The 24,613-nt window shown below is 38.3% G+C and overlaps 1 protein-coding gene across 1 annotated transcript in view; it reads right to left on the bottom strand.

The window, feature by feature from the left end:
• The window catches only part of ppm1e (protein phosphatase, Mg2+/Mn2+ dependent, 1E), a 48,075-nt gene that overhangs the window by 6,036 nt on the left and 17,426 nt on the right, over window positions 1-24,613 (bottom strand). Inside the window, exons 2-6 of the mRNA XM_039675557.2 lie at window positions 9,380-9,501; window positions 5,909-6,108; window positions 2,726-2,914; window positions 2,484-2,627; window positions 861-954 (exon numbers count right to left, since the gene is read on the bottom strand). Coding sequence (XP_039531491.2) covers window positions 861-954; window positions 2,484-2,627; window positions 2,726-2,914; window positions 5,909-6,108; window positions 9,380-9,501 — 749 coding nt within the window. The remainder of the gene's footprint in view (window positions 1-860; window positions 955-2,483; window positions 2,628-2,725; window positions 2,915-5,908; window positions 6,109-9,379; window positions 9,502-24,613) is intronic.

Raw genomic sequence — 24,613 nt, 5'->3', positions numbered from 1 at the left:
ATATATATATATATATATATAAAATAAATAAAAATGTGTGAATTTTTGTGTTTTTGTCAATTTCCCATTCATTTCCTATTGGGGTCATTTTTGACCAAAGACCACAAGTGTGACTATTTTTTTTAAGACCACTTAGCATGCTCAGATCATGACCTCAATTTGCCATAAAAGTCACCAAGTTTCATAACATTCCGATGAAGCTGTAATTTTTAGAAATTCAAAACAGAAAATTTTTCGGTCAGAAATGACCGAAGAGCACCTGAGGGTTAAGTTCATCAAGCGACGAGAATACTTTTTATGCGCAAGAAGTATTTGTGGCCTCTGAGTGAGTTCACGTGGTTGGAACAACGTGAGGGTGAGTAATTACTGACAAAATTTTCATTTTTGGGTGAACTAGCCCTTTAACAATAATCAATATGGTTCTTCAACAGCACACAGACGCAGCTACTGATTTACACCAAGTGTAAGGGTTTCCTTTCTAAAATTATGTTTCCTTCACACTGAAATCTGTCGTGTGGTGATAAAGGTTTTTTTTGCTGTGGCTTGAACATCCTTTTCTAAAAATATGCACACACTGACGTTTAGTTCACTTTACCTTACAAGAGATCCTGTCTAAATAAGTGAATATCTTCTAGGAGCTCAAAAGGAAAGTCCTTCAAAACTGTCTTAAGGAGTTTTTACCTCTCCGCCGAGGGCTGATTACTGGGATTTGTGAGATACTATTCTGTAAAGCTGCTTTAGAACAGTACTGTATAGTGAAAAGTGCTATTCAATTGATGTATGCAGTTGTTCATATCATTTATAGGGCACAAACAGGGCTGTCAAGTCTGCATGTTAAAATGTATATTGTAATCTCATACCTATGGCTCTTGACACAGACAGGCTGCCGTTCACCCTCCATGTGCCGAACCAGATCACACACCCACCTAGAGCCTCAATCCTCTTTTTCTCATCCTACACACACATAAACAAACAAACAAACAATACAGTCATGAGGAGTCATTAACTATAACAAGTAGTATCATTTTCAGTTCAGTGTCAGTTACTAAAACTCGAATTGGCTGAAATGTCAGACTGTGACTTACATACAATTTCATTATATAGCTCAAGCTCCAAAGACTCGGCTAAACGGATCCACTCTTGGGAGTGTGTTATGTAACACAGCTTTGCCGTCATGTGACTTTTGTCGATTGAATGGGCTGTGAAGGACATCCTGAGCCACATGTATAAACGTTGCATACGCACAATAAAGGCATTAAAATGTGTGTATGCCATTTTCCACACCCAAAAAATAAATAATAATAACATGTAAAGCAATTTTCAATGCCTTTTTTTGTGTGTACACAAGGATTATACATCAGGCCCCTGGACTTCTGGGGTAAAATGAAGGTCATTTGCAAAAAACGTAGGACCAATGTTTGCCAATTCTATATTGGTCTCCTACTATTTTAAATTCAATCATCTGTAAGTCTTTTTTTTCTTTGAAAGAAATCTCTTAAGCTCTCCAAGGTGGGATTTATTTGATCAAAAATATAGTAATATTGTGAAATAGTATTACAATTTAAATAACTTTTGTCCAATTTAAGTTTTTCCTCTGGTGGCAAAGCTGAATTTTCAGGGTGTTCAGTGTCACATGATCCTTCAGAAATCATTCTAATTTGCTGATTTGGTTCTCAAGAAACATTTCTAATTATCAATCTTGATGATACATTTTTTTCAGGATTATTCAATGAATAGAAATAATCTTTTTTTTTTTTTTTTTTTTTACAAATAATTGAAGAGTTCATATGCAAAAGCCTCTAAGTGCCGTTTGAAATTTTCTTCTAAAATGATCATTTTTATCAAGCTTGTATATTTAAGTTCAGTGATTTCACTTAAATGGCAATGAAGATTACCTATTAATTGTTATTTAAGTGAAATTACTGAACTTAAATATACAAGTTTGATAAAAAATCATCATTAAAGAAGAAAATTTCAAATGGCATTTAGAGGCTTTTGCATCTGAACTCTTCAATTGTAATTTGTTACAAATCTTTTTCCCAAGTCAATTCGTTCATTGAATGAACCAAATGACTCAGAAAAAGATTCGTTCATTTTGATGAACGAGTTTGAACAGGAGAGTCACGAACGTGCATCACAGAACAGAGCAAGGCGAGCATTTGATCCTATAAAACATAAACTTTGTTATTTATTTATTAAATGAGCGATCATTTCGCTAGATAAGACTCTTATTCAGCCATTTGCACTGATACTGTCTTTTGGACCTTGAACCGTTTGGTTCCCATTGAAGTCCATTATATGGAGAAAAATCATCAAAAACCTTAATTTCTTTTCGACTGAAGAAAGAAAGACATGGACATCTTGGATGACATGGGGGCGAGTAAATTATCAGCAAAAGTTTTTTCAAAAGTGTTCACAAACGTTTGAACTGTAGTGTACTGTATATCAATTAAATGAAAAAAATTATGTACAATACACCTCACCTCTCTGTCTGGTTTGTGTGGTTTCATCAGCTCCACCGGTTGACCTCTTTTCACCATCATGACCTGTGAGTCGCCCAGCCAGGCCACGTAAAGCGTGTGACCCTTCAGAAAGGTCACGACCCCTGTGGTGCCACAGCGCAGGTTCTGTTCCGGACATACGGATGCACACAGATGTTGTCAGAGCACAAAGGGCTGATAGGAGCATCTTGACGCCTGACTGTGTTTATAGGGAAGGAACTCACCTCACGTGACGCCTTCTGCATGAACCGCTGATCTGTCAGTTTGAAGGAGTGACACAGAGCCTCTAACGGATCCTGGCTGAACATCCCCTGTCTGACCAGGTTTACGTGCAGGTGATTGGCAGCGTAGACGGCAGCGTCCACCCCGCCGTGACCGTCAAACACGGCGAAAAACGCCTGGTCTTCCTGATCCTAAACACATGATTTTTGTTTGTTAGCTTTACATGCGACAATATACTTTTTGTTTTTCTATATTTTATTTCAGATTTCATCATGATTCAAATTTTGTTACAGTCACTCGCTGTCCTGAAATAAATGTTTCTGTTGTTAATAGCTTATTACCACATAAAATTCCCATAATCCATTCTTAATTGAAACAAATTAGAGCCCGACGGATAAAGAATTTTGAAGGCTGATACCGATACAAATATTTTTTGGTTTTAAAATCCGATATTCCGATATATCGGCCGATATATATTTTTAATTATTTCAGAAACGCTCAACAAAACATTAACAGATTTCCCTAACATTAGTTATTTGTTATTATTTATGAGTTTTAACTAAATTAATATGATAATTCTTTTTAATAATTTCTTTTAATTGTTATTCAAGCAATGTATGTCTTGTGACCAACTCAACGAGTGTTGCCAACAGGAACGGTGTAGAGTGCCCTCTGGTGGACAAACCATACAACTCCAACACTCATGACATGGTTCAAGCGTGTTTCGTTCGTTTTTATTTTATTTTTTAAATATTCATTTATTGGCCATTATAACTGCCGATACCAATAGTTTGGAAAATGCCTAATATCGGCCAATAATATCGGCCCGCCGATATATCGGTCTGGCTCTAAAATAAATCTCTATAAACAATGCAAAACAAAACAAGAACGTGCCAACCTCTGGCATCCGACAGATCCGAAGCTGTTCGCTTAATCAACTGCAGTGAACGTGGCTAAATGAAATATAAATATATGCAAATCAAGTGTTGGTGTTTCCCCTCGTCGATCGGTTTTCATTATCAGCAGATTACGAATTGTTAAATGGTTTAGTTCCGTAGCAGGGCTGGTCAAACGGGATCAGCTCGCATAAGGATTTCATTATGAAAGACTCCTTGAGCTGCCATTCCTGACACTGCCGACGCCGAAAAGAAAACTCCAATTTTAATCAACAAAGTTTTAACAACTATTTTGAATTAAACTGATTTTCTTTGATTATTCAATGAATAGAGTTTTCCACATCTTGCATGCAATTATCTGTAAAACAACAGCTGTCCGCCTGAAAATGAGTTTCCTCACCGACTAGGGAACAAAACAAGGATATATATAGAAAATAAATAAACATACAACACAAATCAAGATAATCAGGACACTAAAATCATAAAATAAATACAACCAAATGGATATGCAAATTTTTCTGAATACTTTATTGAAAATTATCTCAGTTATTGAGTCTCAGTTATTGAAATGTATTCAGGACTGAAATATTAGCATTAGTTTGCATTCTAGTTTCGCTTACATAGAACAGCACAACTATTTTTACATCTCATGATATCCACTAATGGCCTAGACTGGTCTCTGATCTGTTTCAGCCTAAGGCAAAGGGATGCTGCTGGTGTTCACCAATAATACCAGTAAAAGCTCAACATTTATCTACAAAATAATGGCAGATGTAAAGAACCAGCCGAGAGACTATGAGCACAGGGAAAAGCGTATTGATGAAATGTGCCGCCATCAGGGAGGGTCTATTTCATGTTACAGTGGACGGCTATGCAACAGTGTATACTCTGATTAGAGGAAGAGACCACACTTCTCATCCGAAGAATCAAGTACAAGATGTGAGACGGCAAATCTGCCTCCACTTATTGCTTTCCAGTGACCAAGCAGATTCTCACACGGCTGGAAATTACACCGGCAATTTACGTAATGCAACTTACGTAATCTTCTGGGATGTTACATTCAGCACAACTCTATTATGTTGAAAAGTGATGCTAAGTGTAGCGGTGCTTTAGCATCTACAGAACCTACACTCACATTTGTGAGAACAATCATGAGCTTTTGACAGCCATTAGTATTCATGTTAGATGCCTGTGGCTTAGCAGCTCGCTCAGAGACCCATTGAGCCCTGGTGCTCGTGTGGGCGTTGCAGGTTTAAATCAACATTTCCTGCTGATATTAAATTCTCTTCTCTCCATCAAAAAGGCCATAAAAATGATATCTTTAGAGAAGAATTTTCATTTGCCTGATATTTGCATGATACAATCTCTATAACCGTTAAAAATAAAATAATTTATTTGGCATAAGATGGATAAAATGTCCCTATCTGACAGACATTCCTGAAATAAGTATATATGAAAATATATTCATATATTTATTATATTTTTTATATATTCATATATTTATATTAATATAGTTCTGTCTCTGTGACAGAACAGAAATCTTGGATTTTTTGATGTTCATTAGACATGTACTGTTTAAAAGTATGTGGTCGATATTTATTTATTTATTTATTTCAAGCAAAATAGTGTGACAACAGAAAAGATACACAATAATAACTTATACACTTGTGCTTGAAATGGAGTGGGAAGAAGTAAAACTTATTAAACCCCACCCCAGTCTATTAAAGAATTTATTATTTCCTTCATCAATAATCTCAAAAATAAAATAATAATAATAATAATAATAATAATAATAATACTACATTTAGAAACAGTGGATGCACAAGTCAAAACCAAACACTCATACCATACATATTAATAATCTACAAATATTTCCACAGGTAAAATGCTGGACGAAATGATGGTATGTTTTTTTTTTTTTTAATGTTTTTTATGTCTTATGTTTATGATTTTTTAAAAATGTTTTTAAGTCTTTTATGCTCACCAGCACTGCATTTATTTGATAAAAAACTGTAAAACTGTAAAAAAAAAAAAAAAAAAAAGAAGAAGAAAAAAAAGAAAAGAAAAAAAAAGAAATCATCATTTATTCCTGTGATGGCAAAGCTGAATTTTCAGCATCATTACTCCAGATCCTTCAGAAATCATTCTAATATGCTGATTATTAATGTTGAAAACAGCTGTGCTAGTTTAATATTAGTAATCCTGAAACTTGATACGCACTGACACCAAACTTTCGAATGGTACATTATTAAAAATAAAAGTCATTCAAACTCACGATCAAGGTCATACCTGTATATTGAAGAGTGAGTTGAAGTCCGGAATGACAACATGTTTGTCTTCCATCTTTCGGCGCATGTTTTTAATGGCGTGGATGGAGGTCTCGTAGTACGGCATGTGGCGGCGGCGATACGGGAACTCTTTTAGCCAATGACAGCATGTCTCGCACAGCTTATTAAAGATCAGCCGTGCCAGCTTTACCGATTCGATCTCTGCCAAGGCAAGTTACATGTTACATGTTACACATGCTAACACAAACACTCTGCTTTGATGATTAATGACTAAATCAACCATTGTTTCATGTCACAACACTGAAAAAAAAACACATACATGCACCATACGCAAACAGACAGTGCTGTTTTTTGGCTCACGAGCCAAACAGATTTGACTGTAATATCGTATTGGAAAGGAAGAGTGCATGAGCTGTTGATTAAATGCACAGTGGAATCGGAATTGAGGACAGTGGGCAAAAGAGGCCATCTGCCAACTGAGAAAGAGAGAGAGAGAGAGAGTGACTGGTGACTGGTTAATGATGATGGGATTGTTCCAGCTCTGGTCTCTATGGACTAAAGCTGACGTTCCTTCGTTCTGTGAAGTTCGATATCAATATGTTTGAAACACACGCTCTACCGTTCTCGGTTTAAATCGGTTGAGTATTGAAAAGTGCCTAAAGCCTATAGGGATACTTCAGGATTTAGCATTAAGCTTTCTATTACATATTTTTATTTTGTAGGTGCAACATCTTTAAAAGTATCACTGGCAATCAAATGATTTGTTTCTCAATCTCATAAAATTTAGCTGGAAGAGTTTGATTGCAAAACGTATGGCAAAGTCCCAGATTCCCTAATAGAGAGTCTGTTTTTATCTCTCAATTTGTGGCATATTTTTCAATGGCACTATTTCCCCTTCCCTTTTTGTCCATCAGTCCACCACAGTGCTGCTTTGGACAGATGTATTTTATCATTGTGTGGACGGAGAGGCCTTTTAAATAGTTTGATGGTTGTAAAGTAGACATTACATGCTCTTTCCTCTTCCCTTATCCTTTTAGATGCTCTCTCTCTCTCTCTCTCTCTCTACGTCTTGTCTCCGTGGGCACAGAGTCTAAATTGACTCTGCCATGTCAGAGCTGCGCTGGTGAACAGTATGTACTGCCTTTGCCCTGAGCAGACGTCTGTCTGCCGCCCAGTGAACTGATGTCAGTCGTTTCCACTGCTATAACTTACACTGAACATCTCTGATGCTGGAATGGGTCAAGTCACGTAGGCCTGTTTAAAGACCCATACCTCCCGTGAAACCCTTCATTAACTGTCCCGGCTGAGGAAACCCAGACTCGGCTCGAGTGGAGTTCTCGAACTCTGACGTGTTTTTGAACAGTGCTTAAACTCAACGCAGATTGCGGTCCATCTGGCCTTATAAATCTACTGTCCAATCAGGAAAGTGTCTGGGATTAGTGTGCTATGTGAAAGTCTGTGCTAACTCATGATGGCAATAGTTAGATGTGAACCACAGAGAATTATTTCAGTTGGAATGATTGTATTTATGAGATCCGTGTATATGAATGCCACCGCAATGTGATCAGCAGTGGGAAAACTCTGAATTATGACAGAAAAAAATTGCTGTCGGTCACAATTAAAGATGGAATTTGTAATTTCTGAGTCACTAGCAGTAAAAAAATGAATTCTAATCTGTTTGGTTGTGCAGCCAGACCTAATTTCCCATAATTCACTGTGGCAGCACGGACATTTTAAAATACATACAATTACAAACAGTTACTTGTATTTTATTTAGACAAAAAAAGTATAGAATTTTAATATGCATGTAATTTATTTATTTATAAATACTATATATTATAATGATAATCATTTTCGTGTTATGGCTGCTGGTAAAATTCTACAGTAGCTTATACTGTCTAAATAAATGAAAAATATAACACTAAAAGCTAAAATCAATGCGAGGTGAATATAGCCATCACAAGATTATAATGTACAGTGAGAAAAATTCATATTCATTTTGAAATTTGCTAAAGATTACATTTTAAAAAATGTGTTTTTAGAAATATAAGGTGATCCAAAAGTAAAAATAATGCAATTTGGCATGTATAATTAAATGCAATATCTACCGATATGTGTAAATGTAAGAAATTTTAAAGGAGTAGTTCACTTTCCAAAAAAATTTTTTGCTGATAATTTACTCACCCCCATGTCATCCAAGATGTCCATGTCTTTCTTTCTTCAGTCGAAAAGAAATTAAGGTTTTTGATGAAAACATTCCAGGATTTTTCTCCATATAATGCACTTCAATGGGAACCAAACGGCTCAAGGTCCAAAAGACACTTTCAGTGCAAACTGTTCAAAGAGCTTTAATTGATTCCAGACGATGAATAAGGGTCTTATCAAGCGAAACGATCGCTCATTAAAAAAAAAAAATCATAGTTTAAGTTTTATAAGCTCAAATGCTCGCCTTGCTCTGTTCTGTGATGCGCGTTTGTGACTCTCCTGTTCGAACTTGTTCATCAAAACTAACGAATCTTTTTCCGAGTCAATTCATTCGTTTCGTTTGTTGAATGAACCAAATGATTTGGAAATAGATTCGTTCATTTTGACGAACGAGTTCGAACAGGAGAGTCACAAACTCACAGAACAGAGCAAGGCGAGCATTTGAGCTTATAAAACATAAACTTTGTTATTTATTTATTTAATGAGTGATCGTTTCACTTGATAAGACCCTTATTCATCGTCTGGAATCGTTTAAAGCCCTTTGAACAGTTTGCAGTTTGCACTGAAACTGTCTTTTGGACCTTGAACCGTTTGGACCCCATTGAAGTCCATTATATGGAGAAAAATCCTGGAATGTTTTCATCAAAAACCTTAATTTCTTTTCGACTGAAGAAAGAAAGACGTGGACATCTTGGATGACATGGGGGTGAGTAAATTATCAGCAAATGTTTTTTCAAAGGTGAACTACTCCTTTAAACATAGGCTGATAACAAATATTCTGCATCCCTAACTTCATTTGCATACCAGGCATTATTTGTTTTAACATACTTTCAGTTTACAATTGTTGCCGCAGAAAGTTGCCGTCTTGATTTTATAACAAAAAGAGGTGTTTTGACATTCAAATATGAATCGATTTTCGGTTTAACGACGGTTAAACCGTGGCACATTAGCAGCCTTTCCATCTCAAATTCCTTTGCCATTTCAATTCGAATATAGAAAGATAAGAAAGCAATTCAGGCCAGCGTTAAGTTAGTAAGTGACCTAAATTTGCACTTGAATAGGAGGTTTAAAATTGTGCAGAATGGCCTACATTCGGATCAAATATTATGTCTTCTCTACTCGATAGCAAGATTTCAACACAGATTCTCAGGCTTTATTGATGCTGCATGACTTTGGGTCACAATCGACTCAAGACTAGTCTCAGTCCGAGTTATCTTTAGTCTTTTCAGTTTACGTTTATGTGATGCAGGTTTTATGGGTCACTCACGAGGCAGCCTGTCTGCTCCGTCCTCCAGATTCTTGATGATATAGTACGTCGAGAGATCGCTTTGCAGAATGCTGTCAGCCGTACCACGGGCCAGAGCCGCAGCCAAGGAGAAAGGGCAGTTACTGTGAAAGAGAGATGAGGAGAGAAAGAGAAAGCACTTTAAAACATCTGCTGAGTAGATCACGGAAACATTATGCAAAGGAGCGCTGTCAGGATTTGATTCAATTTCCCCTTCATTTGATTCTTTTCTCAGCAGCCAGAGCGAGAGCGCTGATGAGTAGGAGGCAAAAACAATATGCACAGGTCAAAACAGAGAAAATGGCCATCTGAATAGGTTCTCATGATCACTGTGCACCAAAAAAAATCACCCTTTTGCAAACAGACTTTCTCCACTATGGGTCAACGGTTCCTTTAAACAAGCTTATGGTGGGGGAACAAGGGTAAAAAGATGAACTGTAAGTGTTAAAGCCTGGCTTTTTAACTACTGATGTGAATATCCTTTTAGGGCTTGTCGCTCTGATGGATTGAGAGCGAGTGAGGAGAGGCACTCTAAAACTAGCCTGACCCAAATCCACTTCAGCACTCCGCTGTGCCGAGAGCTGAGACCCCTGCAAATAAATACAACTGCACATTATGAAATCAAGAGCCGACACTTAAAGACAAGCCCCGTCATCCCCATAAGAGGATTTCATAAGAGATGAGCGTGGAATTCTCATCCAAACAGAGCAAGGGATCTCCCCATTAAAATGACTGACAATGATTTTCAAGATTAGAAATGCTATATTTTAACACATATTGACATGCTGACATTTTTTGGGGGGTAGATTACGAGAGAAAAATCTAATTCAAAAGTGTTTCTGCTTGAATTTTTTTTTTTTGTGGAAACCTTTTATTTTCAAGATTCTTTGATTAATTGAAAGTGCAAAAGAGCAAAATTTATTTGAAAACGCAAATATTTTGTAACATTAGAGCAGCAATACAGTATAACAGATCATATATCTGAATAAAAGTATTTAAAAAAATCTGACCCCACACTTTTGAAAGGTACTGCATATATATATATATAAAGTACACAGTATATAAATAAAGCAAATCCAAAAAAATAAGACTTAAATTATTGCTTTTTTATTTTGCGGAAAGGAAATTATCTGACAAGAGGAAGACATTAATCTCAGTGAATAAATATGCCACTGAAATCTTCTAAACGTGTGTCTTGGACAGTGTCAGTGTGCCGTTCCCGTCCGCTGTCTGCCTGTGAGGGGCTTCGGCGGCGTTTGCCAACATTCTGTTGAATTAATAGCTTCAGCTGTGGCCTGATGAGAGAGGATAACACAGCCATCCAATAATGTGATGTCCTAATCCTCAAAACATTTATTATAACGCACTCAATTTATGAATGATGGTCCATAATCAATTAAAACAATGGATTGGTTTTTTACCCCTAAGTTTCTGGTAACACTGTCTATGAATCCTGTATATGTAATGCATTATAAAAGGTACTAAATGTTCTTATACATGTATGTCATCTATACCATTATAATATAATTCTTGGTTACACCCATAAATTGTAGAATATAAAGTATGAGCAACCCACAACTACTGTAATGTCTTATATAAGTTACAGTTCTCTGTCAAGGTGCTACCGGGAGTAAGGATTGAGAAAATATAACCAAAAATGAGGCATTATGAATATATAAATAATGCATTAAAATGCCTCCGCTCTGGTGGCCATAGAAACATGAGGCTGTACGGCAATGGCAGCTGATGCGCCTGCGTAACCATGACAACCCTGACAGCACAAATGGGCTGCGCCATGACGACGGGATGGTGTGGTGAGTGATGTTGTAGTGCGGAAAAAAGCCACCATCTGCCCTCAGGTCAGAACACACGTTAGACATTAGAAATCAGAGCAATCTCTAACTGCTTGACACACTCACACACACACACTCACACACACACAAGGCTGGAATACCAGCACCGCAGACATGAGGGCGGAAAGTGGAGCGTTCTCAAGGACGACTCAATGACGGTCTGCTCCAATTGAAAGGATCCAGCAGAGAGATGAGAAGGAGGCTAAAACTAACAGCTAACAGATTCTTCCAGACAACAGCTCTCTCATTCTGAAGAAGTGATGAAAGAGAGTTCATTTTAATCAGAATCAATTTACACACATAATTATCCTAATTACACTGTTTATCTTTTTTGGATCGATCGATCGATCCATCCATCCATCTATCTATCCATCCATCCATCCATCCATCCATCCATGTATCCATCTATCCATGTATCTATCCATCTATCTATCCATCTATCCATCCATCCTTCCAGCATCCATCCATCCATCTATCTATCTATCTATCTATCTATCTATCTATCTATCTATCTATCTATCTATCTATCTATCTATCTATCTATCTATCTATCTATCTATCTATCTATCTATCTATCTATCTATCCATCCATCCATCCATCCATCCATCCATCCATCCATCCATCCATCCATCCATCTATCCATGTATCCATCCATCTATATTACCATCCATCCATCCATATATCTATGTATCCATCCATCCATCCATCCATCCATCCATCCATCCATCCATCCATCCATCCTTCCATGTATCTATCTATCTATCTATCTATCTATCTATCTATCTATCTATCTATCTATCTATCTATCCATGTATCCATCCATCCATCCATCTATCTATCTATCTATGTATCCATCCATCCATCTATCCATATATCCATCTATCCATCCATCCATCCATCCATCGACCTATCCACTTTTCTATGTGTATGTTTATCGGTTTCTATACATTTATCAATCTATACTGTATATGTATATGTTAATCAATCTATCTTTTTAGTACTCTCTCTATCAGTCTATCTATTTTTTTGGATACCAATCTATCGGTTCATCGGTTTATCCACTTATCCATCCACTTGGTGTATGAATCAGGTCCTAAAAGACACTGGAAGTCTTTGAAATCCTGTGTCCGCCATGACAGAAATATGAAAGATGGGAAAGAAAAGTGACAGTGAGATGTGGGAGGAACTGATGGCCTGAGGAGGGGACGAAGACAGAAAGGTAGAGAAATGACATGCCAATTGCCATCACATTCTGGGATCCTCCTCCGCATTTCCATTCATAGAAATGCTCTTGCTCTTTCTCTCCTTCTCACACGCACGCAGCCGTCACTACCTGAGTGGGAGGGGGTGCTGAGGTGGGGAGCTCTGATTGGCTGAGCCTCTCGGGCACAGCTAAGGTGAGCCAATGGGAGACGCCCTTTCATAAGCAGCACAGAGGAGTCTGAGGCATGCTAGGGAATGAGGATTAGAGAAGAGTCTTTTTCTGTCCTCCCAACCAAGTTGCAATATATATATATATATACACGCCACGCTGCTTTCTTTATCCCCAGACTTCAAAGCATCATCTCTGTAGTAGACTAAGATCTCACAGCATGGTTATGTGCTGCCAGAGAGACTGTGAATGGAAATTAAGCATAAATAGAATTGTCTCTGCTCTCATTTTGGTTGTTGTTTAACAGATAAGCCTGGTTACGGAAGATAAATGCAACTATACAGCAGGGGGGGTAAAAAAAAAAGAAGAGAAGGAGAGTGAGAGAAACAGAAATGTGTGTCTGGGAGCCTTGCTTTGACGTCATTCAGAGGAATGAAGGCTCAGTGTGGCTAACACTATAGTCACACTTCATGTCAGGAGAGAAATGACGCTTTGCGCACACACGCACACGAATACGCACTGTTGATGGATTTGCATTGCATATAAATGAATTAATTATAACTAGGGACGTAATTAAAGACCCACACACACATTCCAAATGAGTTTTATCTCATAAAACAATAATTAAGCAAGGTACAAGAGGCTGTGTTATATTTTAAAGGGCTTTCTTGCAAGCTCTCAAGTGCCTTAATGCTATAATTAAATGGATAATATTAGTTAAATCATTTTTATGAAAATATATCTTAACCTTTAAGTGTGTACATTAAAAATATTGGTGTAGGATATCCTTCTAAACAATTCTCTCAGAAATTGCTAGTTCATTTCACAAATATTTATAAGTAATATTGATTTAAATGAAATTTTGTAGAAAGACCGAAAGAGTGTTTTCTCTTAAAATTACGTCTTATTTACAACTTCGAAAAATCTTTTTCAAAAATTGGCTCAACCATTTTGGGGCGGGGCTATCTGTCTGTTCAACCAATGGCAAACAAAGGGAAACTAGTCATTATTTTAGCAATTCCTGTTTTATAATAGACTCCAAGACTAGATAAACTACAATTTTATTTTAACTAGATATGTAAATAGTTATGTGTATCTGGAAGAGCCGTCTTTGTTTCAGTGTGGCTTGGCAGTCACGTTCTAACCCACCTACTGAAAAATCACGTCACACATGCACAACGCTCTCAAGGGGGTTTCTACTCCTACATTAACTTTCAACGTCCTTGACTGTGTAAGATCTCCCAAACACTCAACATCATTGTGTGTGTGTGTGTGAGAGGATTTTCCTTTTCACACAGCTTATCCTCTGAGACGCCAGTTCATTTTAGCCATAAGAGGCTGTTCTGTTGTGATTCATGTTTGTGATGTGCTGCCATAATGAAGAGTCATTTATCATAAAGATTAAACTGTTAAACATGCCTAAAATGATTATTAATTGGATAGTTCCCAAAAAAAGAAGCACATACTTGTGAAAGCCATCATATGACCTCAGAAGAGTAGATGATAAATATGGACTACATTTATGGTATTTTGTTTTTTTATTTATTTTTTGTTATTTTAGAATCTGATAGTTCTAGTCCCCAACCACTCTCGTTTTATTTAGGTTGGTTTGGAACGACATGATGGAAAGTAAATTATATATATATATATATAAAACTTTTCCTTTAATGAGTACAATGTGCGCAACATACCATGTTTAATTGTGTAATACAGCATGTAAGTGGACTTTCCCCAGATCATCAAGAGCTCGTGGGTGAAAATTAAATGAAATTTGTGGTGCGTATTGATAAGTTGGAGTGTGTGTGGGTGAGTGTGTGTGCGCGCACATATATGACTCAAGGGTTATTAATAGAAACATTCAGGATTAACACCAAACTAAATCCTCTTCCTGTCCATCACTCTCTCAATCTCTCTATTACACCCACTATCCTCCCACACACACACACACACAATAACAGCATGCCTAAATAAAGACTAGTGCTTGTTCTGGGTCAAGGACCTTCATGAAAACCCCACTTTTCCCATCATTCCTCTTCTGCTCAGTATAGCGCCTCAGAGTCACGCTTTCGGAAAGGGAGGGAGAGAAAAGCGAGAGATGGCGTCATCACACCCACACATTGCGCTAACCCACACTTTTCATACTCTCTTCCTTTGACCTGCCTGCTGACGTTGCACAGGTTGAAAAGCTTTGCATACCTTTACCGAGAAACTGAGTAAGAGCTAAATAGAAAGACACAGAATATGAGACCTGAAGATAAAGATAGAAATATTATCAGAATTATCAGAAAAGGCTGCTTTTTGATGTCACTGGAAGTCGTGTTATCTCATGTAACAGATATTGGACCCCAGAAGTATCCTCATTATTTAATCTTTATACGCTAATTTGAATTTGATTTCGTCTATCATCATTTGTGGAGGCTTTGTTCAGAGTGGTGTATAAAAATACATTAAAATGAATACAATTATGTCCACGCCATTATTTACAGCAAAATAAATGACTGAAGGAAAGCTAGATCTTTCCACTGCCTGTTCATACCAAGAACGAAAACTATCAATATAACTGTAGAGAAAACAGTGTTTGTGTCTACAAACTGACACACAATAATATTCAGTTCATTATAAGCGCACTGCAGTTGTTTTCTGCCACTTTATTCATTCTGAAAGTGATTCCAATAATAGTTATAGTTAGGTTTTCCTAATTTTCATAGAATTACAATGATTTCACAATCTGCTCAGTTACTGGGATTTCCACGTGCAACCATTTCTAGGGTTTACAACGAATGGTGTGAAAAGGGGGAAACATCCAGTATGTGGCAGTCCTGTGGGCCAAAATGCCTTGTTGATGCCAGAGGTCAGAGGAGAATGGGCCGACTGATTCAAGCTGATAGAAGAGCAACTTTGACTGAAATAACCACTCGTTACAACCGAGGTATGCAGCAAAGCATTTGTGAAGCCACAACACGCACAACCTTGAGGCGGATGGGCTACAACAGCAGAAGACCCCACCGGGTACCACTCATCTCCACTACAAATAGGAAAAATAGGCTACAATTTGCAAGAGCTCACCAAAATTGGACAGTTGAAGACTGGAAAAATGTTGCCTGGTCTGATGAGTCTTGAGACATTCAGATGGTAGGGTCAGAATTTGGCGTAAACAGAATGAGAACATGGATCCATCACGCCTTGTTACCACTGTGCAGGCTGGTGGTGGTGGTGTAATGGTGTGGGGGATGTTTTCTTGGCACACTTTAGGCCCCTTAGTGCCAATTGGGTATTGTTTAAATGCCACAGCCTACCTGAGCATTGTTTCTGACCATGTCCATCCCTTTATGGCCACCATGTCCCCATCCTCTGATGGCGACTTCCAGCAGGATAATGCACCATGTCACAAAGCTCGAATCATTTCAAATTGGTTTCTTGAACATGTCAATGAGTTGACTGAACTAAAATGGCCCCACAGTCACCAGATCTCAACCCAATAGAGCATCTTTGGGATGTGGTGGAACGGGAGCTTCCTGGATCTGAATCCCACAAATCCTATCAATATGGGCCGATTTCCAGTAAAGTCGTCCAGTAAAGTATAAAACAAAATTACCTAGAAGCAAACTTGACAACAAACTGTATAATTTGATGAAATATTCATGCCATTTTTTTTTAAACAAAATGGTGCAAAACAAATTCATAGTTACGAACTTAAGCACACCCCTATAATTTGACAATTATTGTCTATAGAGAAATACTGTAGATAAAAATACATTGATAAATGTTATAATTTGAAAATTTATATATGGCGTTTGCTTAAAGACGCTGTCCTAGTGTTCTTAGATCTCCAGGGTTAATTGGACCACAATACTGAACAGATTCGAGTGCACTTGTGTTGGAATCTAGGCCATCAGCCCTCCAAATTCTACACAGACGTGGTCGCCATGCCATCTGGGCATCATCTCTCCCTGGCAAGGCGGCTCTATGTCCGATTCTCCAAAGGGGCAAGAACACAGTGGCCTGAAACCCGGGCTGAACGGTTGCCAGCAGAGGCTCCAGGCTCTGACATAATACGACACGCACCTAGCGAGGGGATTGAACACCCCCGGGAGAATCATAAATTGTGCCTGCCCTGGACATCCTGCAAGCATGTGAAAAATGAAAACAGAATCAAAATAGGCTGATGAATTAGGCAAATGGGGCAACAGAAATGTAGAAACGTAAAGGAGATTAGAGCTAAAGAAGAACAGAAAATATGAAATGATCTCACAGATCATTTTTACACAGCACTGATTGATAATGCATGGATTTCCTAATGGAGATCTTTTAGGAATTCTTAAAGCAGCCTAAATAAAGTTTCATAATCTTAATGGCATCCTAATAAAAAAAAAAAACACATAAAACATAAACAACAAATAACTGTGAAATATATGCATCCTCTATCTAGCCTAATTCCATTTTATCACAGGTCTGTTAAGGTCATTGCTCAGTACTGAATGCATGTACACAATCATCAAGTTGATTGTACATTGCCAAAATGCAGTTGAAATTATACTGTGGTCAGTATCATCACACCCTAAAAAACCATTAAACATGCCAATACAAAACATAAACTGGTTAGCCAATTCGAGTTATAACACCATATACCGAGTTCAATCTGTTGCTAGGTGCTATAGACACCTCCCCGAGAGCTCCCTCTGGAATATTTGTTTTTCCCCACAATGCTTTGCCAAACAAATCTTTTTTTTTGTATTATGGAAATCAGGGTTTGAACTTTCACTTGGTAATACATCTTTCCCAGAATAATGATTTTCATTTGATTTGTAAATAATAAATGACCATTCATAATTTTAAATATCAATATTTATGATTTTTTTTCTCAATTTTAAATGTCAAATTCCATATATTTCATTATTTACAGATTATAGTGTGGAAAAGAAATGTTCAATGATTTCATGCATAAGTTAATACATATTTAAAATGTATTATATAAATAGAAAAAAATATGTAAACAATTATAATAAAAAATTCAACAATTATAAAAATGTAATGTAATATATATATACATTTATATTTATATTAAATAACATATTATTATAATGATAAAAATTACAAATATAATAAATAACGTAATTTATTAAAATATTTATATATTTATAGACATCTTAATTAATGTAAAGTCAAGTCATCTTTAATTATATAGCGCTTTATACAATAGATTGAGGAAATAATGATTCAATTATGCAAAGAGTTCAATTCTGCTTTAAAGCAGCTCTAAAAAGACAATTGTTTACTGTCATTGTTCAGCTGAAGTTAGTCGATTCAGTGTCGTTCAACATCGTCAATATGAAATGAGTTCAATTCAGCTATACAACAGTGATGACATCGTCCAGCTCAGTTCAGTTCTCATCCGATAGTGTCAGTAAAGTCAAATTGACGAATATTAGGTGTCCCCTACTAAGCAAGCCAGAGGCGACAGTGGAAAAGAACCTAAACTCTATCAGGTGACATAAATGGAGAAACAAACACAAATTTGTCTCTCTCTTCATTTAAAATGTTAATCATATGTCAAAGGTTCAAGTTTCGGTACATAGCAGACATATTAGGTCTCAGGCTGGCAGCAAGTAGATGCTTGAAAAGCTGAAGGATAAATAAGGTGAGCGATGTGGGCTATACGAAATAAAGTGTGCAAGTCTATTTGAGAGCAGATGACCTAGTTGAGCCAAAGAGGACGGTGATTTAGGCTGTAGTGACTGACACTGACCAAAACTTTTTTCTCTCCCGTCTAATTACTTCCAAGTTCATCTTCCACAGCATCCAGTTTTCCATATTCATTGAAAAATGATTCCACCCACCCTTAGCAGACTTCATAAACTATTTTAGGCTATTTCTGTTTTAATTAGAGAGAGTTAAAGATGTCAACTAAGCTATACGTCAACTACAATGGCGTAATTTATTATTTTATGGCATATTTACAATAGTTTAATCTTAAAAGGGTTAAAACCTCACCAAAATGGCTGCTAGTCAAAAAAACATGAACGATGTATAAATGTATGACATTTCCTAATGTTGAGAGGCTCTCTCATGAGCTTGTCTGACCTTCACCTGTAATATTTGTTCAGAATAACTTTAGAGGTTGACAAGAGCAATTTTTCAAGAGAAACCAGGGCACTTGGAGAGACTCTAAACCTTTAAGTGTACTTATACGGCACCGAGAGCGGCGTCTGTGCAATGGAACGCACTTGGTTACTTCTTGTTCTAGGACCAAGGTTGTCTCCATGGCGATGGTGATGCTCAGTTGAGGTAGGCTAAACCATGTGACACTTCAAAGAACACAAATATCTTTGGTTACGGTTTGGTTTTAATTCCCAAAATAATGATCTGCTATCTTAGACATTTAAATCGTGAAATCTAATCCTTGCTATCGCATGATTTGACATTGCTCCCTCACACTGAAAAAAAAGTAGAACCTGCAGGACAGCCAGCCAGCCTCATTTCAGGACACAAACAGAACCTCTATCCCTATTGTCTTCCAACCAGGGATTAACACCATAATCCAGAGATTACCATTTGCACTATTTTCCAGCTCTATTCGGCTACAGACAGACAAAGAGAATCCGGGATGTCTCGGGAAGCAGCCGGCGCTTCCGGCGCGATTGTTAATTTCAGATGTCCCCGAGAAGGATTTCATCAGCGGCATGCAGATTATTACCCAACACGCCTCTGCTGATTAAGAGTTACGCAAAGAGACATCATGAGCGCACACAAGGCCATGACTTTGGAAGCGAGATGCTCAGCAATGCCCTGGGTTCATCGCCACTGATCTATAAGGCGATCAAATTAGAGTCTCCGGTCCACAAATGAAAGCACAGACACTGCCATGAGCGGGGCAAAATAATAATCATGCCCTGTTAGTACTGTACTTAAAGTCCTGCTCCACTAGCACCAAAAATGTGGAATAGTCTTCCTACACACACCGTCAGTTCAAAGCTTGATTAAAGCCACATCTCTTTGCCCTAGCATACACATAATACATTATAGACTTCTATAATTCAATGTTAGGCTGCTAGATTAGGTCAGCCAGAACTGGGAACACTTCCCTTAAATCCTGATGTACTCATTACATCATCAGAAGCATGGCATGTACGCTAATTTGTGTCTTTGTTTATCCCGAGGTTTTCCCGCAGCCTGCCGGATCCAGGCCGTATCCAGATCTGACGAGGAGCTAAGCCTGGACCCGATGATAATGCAGTGCTGAAGTGCCAACTAGCCTCCACCATTTGGACACCATTGGGTCACCTGATGGAGTTTGTGGACACCATTGGGTCACCTGATGGAGTTTGTGGACACCGTTGGGTCACCTGGTGGAGTTTTTGGACACCGTTGGGTCACCTGATGGAGTTTGTGGACACCATTGGGTCAACTGATGGAGTTTTAGGACACCATTGGGTCACCTGATGGAGTTTTTGGACACCGTTGGGTCACCTGATGGAGTTTGTGGACACCATTGGGTCAACTGATGGAGTTTTAGGACACCATTGGGTCACCTGATGGAGTTTTAGGACACCGTTGGGTCACCTGATGGAGTTTGTGGACACCATTGGGTCACCTGATGGAGTTTGTGGACACCATTGGGTCAACTGATGGAGTTTTAGGACACCGTTGGGTCACCAGAGGGAGTTTTAGGACACCGTTGGGTCACCTGATGGAGTTTTTGGACACCGTTGGGTCACCTGATGGAGTTTTAGGACACCATTGGGTCACCTGATGGAGTTTTTGGACACCGTTGGGTCACCTGATGGAGTTTGTGGACACCATTGGGTCAACTGATGGAGTTTTAGGACACCATTGGGTCACCTGATGGAGTTTTAGGACACCGTTGGGTCACCTGATGGAGTTTGTGGACACCATTGGGTCACCTGATGGAGTTTTTGGACACCGTTGGGTCACCTGGTGGAGTTTTTGGACACCGTTGGGTCACCTGATGGAGTTTGTGGACACCATTGGGTCAACTGATGGAGTTTTAGGACACCATTGGGTCACCTGATGGAGTTTTTGGACACCGTTGGGTCACCTGATGGAGTTTGTGGACACCATTGGGTCAACTGATGGAGTTTTAGGACACCATTGGGTCACCTGATGGAGTTTTAGGACACCGTTGGGTCACCTGATGGAGTTTGTGGACACCATTGGGTCACCTGATGGAGTTTGTGGACACCATTGGGTCAACTGATGGAGTTTTAGGACACCGTTGGGTCACCAGAGGGAGTTTTAGGACACCATTTGGTCACCTGACGGAGTTTTTGGACACCATTGGGTCACCTGATGGGGTTTTTGGACACCACTGGGTCACCTGATGGAGTTTTTGGACACATTTGGGTCACCTGATGGAATTTTTGGAAACCATTGGGTCACCTGATGGAGTTTGTGGACACCATTGGGTCACGTGATGGAGTTTGTGAACACCATTGGGTCACCTGATGGAGTTTGTGGACACCATTGGGTCACCTGATGGAGTTTGTGGACACCATTGGGTCACCTGATGGAGTTTGTGGACACCATTGGGTCAACTGATGGAGTTTTAGGACACCGTTGGGTCACCAGAGGGAGTTTTAGGACACCATTTGGTCACCTGACGGAGTTTTTGGACACCATTGGGTCACCTGATGGGGTTTTTGGACACCACTGGGTCACCTGATGGAGTTTTTGGACACATTTGGGTCACCTGATGGAATTTTTGGAAACCATTGGGTCACCTGATGGAGTTTGTGGACACCATTGGGTCACGTGATGGAGTTTGTGAACACCATTGGGTCACCTGATGGAGTTTGTGGACACCATTGGGTCACCTGATGGAGTTTGTGGACACCATTGGGTCACCTGATGGAGTTTGTGGACACCATTGGGTCACCTGATGGAGTTTGTGGACACCATTGGGTCACGTGATGGAGTTTGTGAACACCATTGGGTCACCTGATGGAGTTTGTGGACACCATTGGGTCAACTGATGCAGTTTTAGGACACCGTTGGGTCACCTGATGGAGTTTTTGGACACATTTGGGTCACCTGATGGAGTTTTTGGAAACCATTGGGTCACCTGATGGAGTTTGTGGACACCATTGGGTCACCTGATGGAGTTTGTGGACACCATTGGGTCACCTGATGGAGTTTGTGGACACCATTGGGTCACCTGATGGAGTTTGTGGACACCATTGGGTCACCTGATGGAGTTTGTGGACACCATTGGGTCAACTGATGGAGTTTTAGGACACCGTTGGGTCACCTGATGGAGTTTTAGGACACCATTGGCTCACCTGATGGAGTATTAGGACACAAGGATTGAACATTGTTATTATGTTCTGATCGATACTCTGAAGCTGCTTTAATACAATCTATATTGTGAAAAGCGCTATATAAATAAACTTGACTTGACACAAGACACGAGCACTTCCCCTGTCTGCCACAGTCAAACAGATATTTCCACCCCAAACTCACGCCATTTTTTGAGCCACTGTTGTCACGCTGGGCTGATCAAGTAAAATAACTTATGAGGGTATCAGATTAGAAAGTATTACACAAAGATCTACACAAACACTGTCTACAAGACCGCTCTTGTTTTAGATAATGTCATTGGGTGTGTTCAGATCTCTGGAATGCAGAGGTGGTTAAAACAGTTCACTCAGCTGAACCCGTAAAAATACATTTGCCCAGCCATGTTTAATGATGAATATTTTAGCTGTGTTTCAAACCTAGTGAGTTCTCATATCACTACATATATATCAAAATATATTTCAAATTTATCTATAGTATATAAAACTGGACCTTTTAAGGAAACATATTTTTATAAACCGAAAATATATTCCATTTAAACCTTCAAAAGCCAAAATATATTACAAAATATGTTTCAAAGCTTTATTATTTTATTAATGAATCTTTATAAATCTGATAAAATTTTTGCTAAATGCATGTGTTAAAAGCATAAATTCATGCGTTAATATATTTACGTCACAGAGTAATGCATATATCTTAAGTGCCGTGAACCCATATTATAAGGTTAAATTAACATGCATGTTATATTTTATCCCAAATCAAGTATGCAATTATTTTCTTGAGAGTCTACCCTCAGGACTTACTAATTACGCTGGAGACAATTATTGAGAGGCAGTTGCTCAGTTCAGACTTTGCAGTTTGCTTAATGACACTTTGCAAAATGAAATTGATCAACTTTGAACAGGCAGTTCCTCTTTAGTACAGGGCATTTTGACCTCATCCTGAAATCCGGGTAAATCAATGACAATGTTGTGGATTTGCTTCACTGAACTAAGCCATAGCGCAGCCTGCTTCTACATTAACTACATTTTTAAGAACATTGATTTAAGTTGTTTGAGTTGGTGCTTTACGCCATGATGGGATTTCCAGTGTTTTGATGTTTGTTTTGAGTGGGGATATCCTGAGTTAACCATCTATCCTATTATTTCTTCCCTCTCCCTTGCAAGTACACACACACACACACACACACACACACACACTGAGGAGAGCACATAATTCTTGTCGCTGATGCATTCCTTCTTCCCAGGTGGAGAAGAGGAGAGCTGACTGGTTGAAACTGCAACGATCGCTGACGCCACAGGAAGAGTCTGTGTTAGTGTGTGTGTGTGTGTGTGTGTGTGCTCAGCATGCATAATATTGCCCTGCACAGACAGAGTTTCTGGCACTGATACCTGTCCTTGTAAACAGAGAAGATTGACAAATTGGTTTTACTCTGATAGGAAAACTTTGACAAACTGCCCAACTTGTTTAAAGAAACAGTTCACACAAAAATGTCATTCCAAATGTTTTTTGTGTGTGTGTGTGTGTGTGTGACTTGAAAATGAAAATCCTGACCACTTTTTTCAATACAATGAAAGCGAAGAGAGACTGGGGGCTGCCATGCTTAAAAAAAACTCAATAAACGCATCATAAAAGTGGTCCACAGACCTTGTGAAGTACATTTTCGGTCAGTAAGATCTTTTTAAAATAATTATTGGTAACACTTTACAATGAGGTCCATTAGTTAATGTGTTAACTAACATGAACTAACCATGAGCAATTTGTTACTATATTTGTTAATCTTCGTTGATGTTAGTTAATAAAAATTGTTCATTGTTTGTTCACGTTAGTTCACAGCGCATTAACTAATGTTAACAAGATTTGAATAAAGTATTAATAAATATTGAAATTAACATTAACAACAATTAATAAATGCTGTATAAGTGCTGCTCATTATTACACTCTTTGAAGAATTGGTTCTATTTTGAACCAGAAATGGTTCCATCCCCCGCTTCATATATGGAACTCCAAAATGGTTCTATATAGAACCATTTTTTTTTTGGTACAAGGTTCTATTGGTCAAGTATGGAATCCCAGGGTTCTATATAGAACCCATAGGAACCCTTTTTTTAAAAGTGTATAGAACCTTTTAGGGGTTCCAAATACGTAGCGCTGATAGAACCTTTTAAGGTTCTATATAGAACCTTTTCTTCTAAGAGTGAAGTTCATGCTAACTAATGCAGTTAACTAATGAACCTTATTGTAAAGTGTTACCGAATTATTTTATTCAGCAAAGACATAAAAGTGACACTAATGATATTCATAATGATACAAAAGATTTCTTTTTCAAATAAATAAATTCCATTCACAGGAATAAACTACATGTTAAAATAGAAAAAGTTGTAATATAAAATATAAAATTCGCTATAGATACCCAATCAAATATAAAGCAACAAAAGATACCTGAATATTTTTTAGAAGATATTTTGCTCTCATTTAATGATGCGAGTCAAATTAGCCAGGCTAAGCGTCGTCAGAGAGCGACGTAAGTGGCCTTAAAACCAAAGGCTGGATTATGTAATCCACCAGCTGGCAGATCTGTTGTTTTGAGCAGCAGCGAGATCATCTTAGGGGAAAAACCTGCACAGTCATGTATCTATAGACAAAAGGCTAATGAAAACATGCAAAGTCTATCCTGT

This window comes from Pimephales promelas, chromosome 23, assembly GCF_988280905.1.
Source record: "Pimephales promelas chromosome 23, fPimPro1.hap1.1, whole genome shotgun sequence".
Classification (NCBI taxonomy): domain Eukaryota; kingdom Metazoa; phylum Chordata; class Actinopteri; order Cypriniformes; family Leuciscidae; genus Pimephales; species Pimephales promelas.
This window is presented reverse-complemented; position numbering and strand designations above follow the sequence as displayed.